The following is a 7,349-nucleotide window of genomic DNA, read 5'->3' as shown; positions in this document are numbered from 1 at the left end:
GCTTTCATCCAGCGCTGGGGCAGAAGTTCCCATTACTAGGAACTCGGCGTGAGGGCTTCCCCACAATTCCCTGCTTTCATCCAGCTGGAACTGCCCTGTCCTCTGACCAGCGAATGCTCAGGATCTGACATTCACTGTTATTTTTCCCATTTTATATAATTTAAGGATCACTTCCCATTTAGTGAAGTTTATCTCAGTTTTAAAAGATTCTCCCTTTCTCCCCTAGGGCTACCAGGGCATGGTGGACGGAGGTGCGAACATCGCGGAGGCCGACTGGGAGAGCGTCTCCAGCATCCTGCAAGTGGTGCGTACTGGGCTGCTGTTCACAGGGTTCTCTGAGTTAGTCTCTTTCATGTGTAGTAAATTCCCAGAACACTTGAGCGCAGATCAGTTGAGAAATAGAGATTATGTGGACAGAACAGACTGTGAGAAGCTCTTTACTTGTGGTTTGATCTTTAGAAATGCATGTGTTAATCTGTGACTCACTTTGAGTATTTGCTAATAGAAATAATCCAAATCGGTGCCTCCCTGCCGAAGACACTCGTGGGGCCCACACCTTCCTGCTGGTCTCAGGCTGTCTCTGCACTGGGCGCCTCCTGATTTCTGCCACATCGGAAGAGAGGTGGAGGGAATTTTGACAACCACGGAAGTTAGGTGGAGCAACATTTGCAAAACATCAGGATGTTGTGGGCTGAATTCACACAGGGGAGCGTTTCCATTCTGTGGTCGTGATTGACATAGGAAGATGACGTGAACAGAGGGCTGAAGTGTGTGTGTGTATCAGTGAGTTTGTGTTTCTGCGTGTGGTATATGTGGTGTGTGAATCTCAGTGTGTGTGACTGTGAGTATGGTGTGTGTCTGTATGTAGGTGTGAGTCTGAGTATGTGTGGTTTGCCCGTGTGTATGTGTTAACTGTGTGAGTTTGTGGCTAGTGAGTGTGTATCTGTGTGTGGGATGTGTGTATATGTGGTTTCCTTGTATGTGCAGGTGTGTGTGGTGTCTGTGTGTGTGTGGTGTGTCTGTGTGTGGGGTGTGTGTGTATGTGTAGGTGTGTGTGGGGGGTGTGTGTATGTGTAGGTGTGTGGGGTGTGTCTGTGTGTGTGTGTGTGTCAGCGAGTGAGCGAGGGAGTGGGAATGGCACCCACTCCTCTGCAGCCCAGTTATCCTGGTTTCGTTCCCAAGTTGCAGCCACCTCTTTTGTCTTTTTGGTGGGAGTTTCTGGGTTGCTGACTCTACCTCCCATCGTGCCGGCTCTCATGCTGGCCCCTGGCTTTTTGTCCAGGCAGAGTCTGGAGAGCACCCCTGCCCTGTTCTGCGCCCCCACCCTCATCTGCCTTGGGGGCCGGGTTGTAAGTGGTCTCAGGTCACACTCCGTGCCAGTGACACAGGATCGTGTGGACTGAATTTCAGATTTTGTAACCTTTTCATAATGCTTTGACAAATTAAATGGTGGTAGGTTTCATGTAAAAATATGAACTTTTCTGGAATTTGGAATACTAATAAGTCTCCATATGTGAAAATGAGCTGTGTGCATGCACCATTGGTGTATTGAAACACACATGGGCCGGGCCCGGTGGCTCACGCCTGTAATCCCAGCACTTTGGGAGGCCGAGGTGGGCGGATCACGAGGTCAGGAGATGGAGACCATCCTGGCTAACATGGTGAAACCCCGTCTCTACTAAAAATACAAAAAAAAAAAAAAAAAAAAAGCCAGGCGTGGTGGCAGGTGCCTGTCATCCCAACTACTAGGGAAGCCAAGGCAGGAGAATGGCGTGAACCCAGGAGCGGAGCTTGCAGTGAGCCAAGATTGCGCCACTGCACTCCAGCCTGGGTGACAGAGTGAGACTCCATCTCAAGAAAAAAAAAAGAAGAAACAGGCAGTCACATCAATGCAGGGGTTTCCTGGGAGCTGCGTGCAGACTGAAGCCAGGGAGAGCCCTTGCCTCCAGCGCGGAGACAACCCCTGCTGCGCTTCTGAGCACCTTGCTTGACGAAGTCAGCATGTGTTTAGGGATCCAGTCTGGATTGGAGTTTGTTGGTGCATTCATGATTTTATTTAAATGAATCCTGCATTTGTCGATCCCACCGATTCTTAGTTTTTAGAAAACCAAGTGTGATGAATCATGGTCTATGTCCCCTGGAAGTCTGGATGAAATAATTTAAGTTCCTGAACACGTAGCTCTTTAAAAGGGGCAGCGGGTATGTGGTGCAAAAAAAAATCCCCTTGGCCCCAGGTTCCTGCTGGTTTTACCTGCAGGTGCTGTAAGAGGAGACTGGAGGGAGAGCCTGGCCACTGGTCATGCCACTTCCCTTGTCCTGGCCGGCATGCTTGATGGTCAGTGGGCTCCTCTTTGGTTCCACGTGCATCTGGTTGAGCTCATTGGCCGGTGCTGGGGCGGCTGCTGTGACCCCACAGGCTGGTTCCTGCTCCGTGTATTTAACTGATGGCTGCTGTGTGTCTGGCTCCTCCCCTCCCTGGCTTCTCCTGGTGTGATGCACTTGTCTTTGTGGAATGCTGGTCTGGGACTAAAAACAAGAAAATCACAGTCTTTCATAGCTAGTTACTGACAAGGTGAAAATGAGAAAAACGTAAATTCCAGCACCCCCTGTTTATAGTCAGCCTGTGTGTGCCATCCACCTGGCTTTCTGTCATGCTGTGAGGAGATGAGTAAGCTGGTGTCGTCTTTCCCAGGGCGGGACGATCATTGGCAGTGCGCGGTGCCAGGCCTTCCGCACGCGGGAAGGCCGCCTGAAGGCCGCCTGCAACCTGCTGCAGCGTGGCATCACCAACCTGTGTGTGATCGGCGGGGACGGGAGCCTCACCGGGGCCAACCTCTTCCGGAAGGAGTGGAGCGGGCTGCTGGAGGAGCTGGCCAGGAATGGTGAGTGGAAGCCTGCTCCTGTGTCCTGCAGGTTTTTGCCCTGTTTCAGAGCTTTGGAACGGACACGTTTCCCTTTTCACTGCAGCAGAAGCACCTGTTCTCACAGATCTTCCAGGTCACCATCTCAGGACTTTTTATGATCTCAAAAAACAATAGCAGCAATCATAAGAATGCTAGTAATTTAACCTTACCATGTGCCAGGCGCCCTTTGACCTTTGACACAGATAGTTTCATGGAATCCTCACGACAGCCATCCAAGCCAGTTTTTAGATCGTCCCATTTACAGATGAGGAATCAAACAGCCACTCAGCTGTGGTGGGCCAGGTCCCCAGCAGCCTGGGACACCAGCGTCCGCCTTTCAGCCCTCACACTGTGTCTTCCGCTCGCTGGGGTCCCTTAGAACTGAAGTTTTCACAAGACTTTATTGATTTAGATAAATTTCTGCCAATACATCATCCGGTACCACCTTTGACACTACTTAGGAAAGCGTTTCTGAGAGTCCTGTGTGTATGTAGGTTTTTTGGTTTGCTTGTTTTGGGACGGAGTCTGTCTCCCTTGCCCAGGCTGGAGTGCAGTGATGCGATTTTGGCTCACTGCAGCCTCTGCCTTCTGGGTTCAAGCGATTCTCCTGCCTCTTTCTCTTCCTCCTGAGTAGCCAGGATCACAGACATGCACCACCACACCCGGCTAACTTTTTTTGTATTTTTGGTAGAGACGGGGTTCCATCGTGTTGGCCAGGCTGGTCTCGAACTCCTGACCACAGGTCATCCACCCACCTCGGCCTCCCAAAGTGTAGTTTTTCTCCCTTGAAGCAGTTGTTATGTAATTTCAATCCCATATTAAGTATGTCCAGGGAAGCATATTGTTTAATAGCAACTTAATGAGAGGCAGCTTTGAGGCAAAGCAGCTGTCTCCAGGCTTGTGAACATCCTTGTAGGGGATGGAGAACGCTGCCCGCTGGAAGCGGCTGGGCCTCACAGTTCTTGCTTGTCCACGTTGTCCTGGTCTGGCACAGCCTACTGAGTGCACAGAGCAGGACAGTGGCCACAAGTCCGGGCCTAAGTTTGCCCCTGGCCCTTCGATGGTTCCGACTCCCTTTATACAGAGCTGTGCAGCCTAGGTCTGTCCTGAGTGCGAGGTAGATGCCTGCCCACGATCCAGCTTCCCACAGATGCATGAGAAATCAATGTGAAGATGGCCTAGTGCCTTAGATTCTCAATTCCGTAATTGTAACGTATCCGTGTTCAAAGCCGTGTCGTTCTCTGAAGCTGTTGCCAGGAAATACTGAGATTTTTGTTTACCAATTGCAAATGTGGATCCTTTCTTTTATTTTTTGAATCCACTGATCTTGTCTAAGTGCCAGGTGACAGCGCCCATTGTGTGTAACTGCTGCCAGCTTTGTCTGGCTTCTCTTTCCTTAACTATGCAGAATCTGGTTGCATTGAGTTCTGAGGAAATAAAGAATTGACCCGGGCAGTGGCTCACACCTATAATCCCAGCCCTTTGGGAGGCCAAGGCAGGACGGTCTCTTGAGCCCAGGAATTTAAGACCAGCCTGGGCAACATAGGGTGTGGCTCTACCAAAAAATTAAGAAATCAGCCAGGCATAGTTCTAACTTCTCAGGAGACTGAGGCAGGAGGATCGCCTGAGCCCAGGAGTTCAAGGCTGCAGCGAGCTATGATAGTGCGCCCCTGCACTCCAGCCTGGTCAACAGAGTGAGACCCTGTCTCAAAAAAATGATAATAAATAAATGATACCAGTAACAAATCAAAGAGTTTCGAGTGTTTGTTTAGAGTGGTTGTGTTGCTGTTCGCTCCCCACACAGGCCAGATCGATAAGGAGGCTGTGCAGAAGTACGCCTACCTCAACGTGGTGGGCATGGTGGGCTCCATAGACAATGATTTCTGCGGCACCGACATGACCATCGGCACTGACTCTGCCCTACATAGGATCATCGAGGTCATTGACGCCATCATGACCACGGCCCAGAGGTAAAGCGCTCAGAGGAACCGGCGGGAGGCCACGTGGGGCCCGATGTGTGCCCAGCTCAGATGTTACCACAGGCTCTAGAACATTCTGCAGATTGGGTGTCCTGGTGCTGGCTCGTAACTTGACATTTAGGAACTATTGCCAGAAAATTGTTCTCTGGTCTGCTTTCCATTTTTAATTTTAAAACATTCCTTGTTTTTAACCTGATGATAAAAGAAAGCTGTTGATTAGAATTTGAAAGGAAGAAACAAAATAATAATTTATCTGAATGTCCTATCCAAACATCTCCGGAAGGAGTGGCAAGAAGTAAACTGTGGTATGGATTTTCCACACCAGTCATTAGAGATGTGGCCAGCGATGTCCTGCCCTGTGTAACCTATGGATTCACAAAGTGTGGTGGGGCCACAGCATTTGATCCTTAGGTGCTCTAGACTTGGCAGATTATCACTAATGACTCTGTGGGACACCCTACAATTTCTGAAGCAATTTGCATGAAAACCATGTGAAATGGTAAATAGAATAAGTGTCTCCCCTTTAAGGACGAGGTGCTTGAGACTGAGAGAGTGCTGAATCCAGTCCCCAATGTGGCGCCTCCCAGTCCTCTCTGTGTCCTGTTCCCAGTGATGCCTCACTGGACATTCTCAGTGCGTGGGCGTGAACCCCGCAGTTGGTGGAAAATCGCTAAGTTGGAAGGCTGCTCGGAGCAGTTGGATTTTTCCATTCCCTGGGAAGACCCAGTCTCTGGGCGTTAACCACTTAGTGACACTGGCACGCACTTGTTTCCCTGGGAGAGATCCAGCCGTGGCTCTTGACAGCAGCCACCAACTGTGCCCAATAGAGAAGGTATCTGGGAAGGAGCCCAGCACAGGGCCTGGGAGGGTGAGTGTGTCCTGGACGCAGGCAGGCGAGGTGTCAAATGTGCAACTGGAGAGCGCAGAGGTGGCTCAAGTCACTTTCCTCACAGGAGTCCGGAAGGCTAGTGCATAGCGTTTGCCTTAGTAGAAGAGGAACCATTTTTGAAGCCTAGGTCCTTGCAGGCCTCCTGGCTAACTCGGCTGTCAAAGCCCCTTCTCTCTGCTTTCTGAGCTATGTCTAGGGCTGAGTGGGTGCTCCCTGTGTTTCTCTGCTTTCTGAGCTGTGTCCAGGGCTCCCTCTGTTTTTCTTCCAGCCACCAGAGGACCTTTGTTCTGGAGGTGATGGGACGACACTGTGGGTATGTACCTGCGGTGGGTCCAGTGCCCGCGGTTCGGGTTGGGGACCCTTAGCGTCATCTCCCCGAGGCTGTACCCCACATCCTGAATGCTCCCGTGGAGAGTCCTGGAGGGGCCGGCATCCCGCTTCATACCTGGCATTAGATCTGCCCATCTGTCACTGAGTGGGGTGCCTGGGGTACCCTCATGGGAAGGATCCTTATGGGGTGTTGATGCTGTTGCCTTGTCCACGTAGGTACCTGGCCCTGGTCAGTGCCTTGGCCTGCGGTGCAGACTGGGTGTTCCTTCCGGAATCTCCGCCAGAGGACGGCTGGGAGGAGCAGATGTGTGTCAAACTCTCGGAGGTAATGTGGGTCCCGTGGCCGTTGATAGCGGCGATGCTGGCTGCATTGCTTTAATCAGGATCCCAAGTGGTGGGATGGCATTTTAAGCAAGTGAAAATATTTCTCTGTCTTCAGTTTGTCACACTTTGTATTTCACTCTATGGACTGTGAGCGTGGGGCATGTTTTCCTCTATGAAGGCTGAGACTCAAGGCAGAAGAGGTCTCATTTAAGACCTGAGTCTGAGACAGAGTGAGCCTGGTTAGAATGCCCCATGTGTGCCTGACTCTGGCAGGTGGACTTCAGGCACTATTGGCTCCAGGCTCCACACAGCCACCACTACCATTTTCTACGGGCGGGTCTTTAATGCGGGGCTTTATAGAAAGCGAATCCATTGAGGATGAGTTAATCCACATCGTGGAGTGGTCGCTGTGTTCCTTTCATGACCTCTTTAGGCTCACATGACTGCTGTGAGCATAGGAAGGACAATGGGGACAGCAGCACGGCGGCCCAGCAGTGCAAGGCCTTTCGGGTGCAACTGTGGCCACCAGAACCCACTGTGTGGGCCCCGTGTCCACTCACACTGTGTTTTCTGTCCCGCCTCTCTGCTGCTGGAGCCTGTGCGCAATACAACGTCATCCCAGTGGCCAGGCTTCGAGGCCTCCCCTGGGAGGGGCCAGGGAGGAGTGGTTTATAGGGAGGTGGCAGGAAACTCTGGAGGGAGGCAGAAAGCGTGAGTGCCCGAGGCGCCTGTTGGGGGTCCGTCTCTGTGTCCTTCCCCTTGGGATCCCCTGTCAGTCACACCAGCGCCCTCCACCGAGGGCTGGCTGGGGGCCACATTTCTGTCTGTGGTGGTGATGTGAGCTCCCGGTCCCAAAGAGCTCTCTTCCAGTGAGCCTCAGCTGCCCTGCCCCTTCACCCCTGCCCCTCTCCTCGCCCTTGCCCC

General features: G+C 51.8%; 1 protein-coding gene across 1 annotated transcript in view; it reads left to right on the top strand.

The window, feature by feature from the left end:
• The window catches only part of PFKP (phosphofructokinase, platelet), a 44,241-nt gene that overhangs the window by 1,234 nt on the left and 35,658 nt on the right, over positions 1–7,349 (top strand). Inside the window, exons 2-6 of the mRNA XM_026454791.1 lie at positions 227–304; positions 2,693–2,882; positions 4,708–4,873; positions 6,040–6,084; positions 6,318–6,426. Coding sequence (XP_026310576.1) covers positions 227–304; positions 2,693–2,882; positions 4,708–4,873; positions 6,040–6,084; positions 6,318–6,426 — 588 coding nt within the window. The remainder of the gene's footprint in view (positions 1–226; positions 305–2,692; positions 2,883–4,707; positions 4,874–6,039; positions 6,085–6,317; positions 6,427–7,349) is intronic.

Source organism: Piliocolobus tephrosceles, chromosome 9 (assembly GCF_002776525.5).
Source record: "Piliocolobus tephrosceles isolate RC106 chromosome 9, ASM277652v3, whole genome shotgun sequence".
Taxonomy (NCBI): domain Eukaryota; kingdom Metazoa; phylum Chordata; class Mammalia; order Primates; family Cercopithecidae; genus Piliocolobus; species Piliocolobus tephrosceles.
This window is presented reverse-complemented; position numbering and strand designations above follow the sequence as displayed.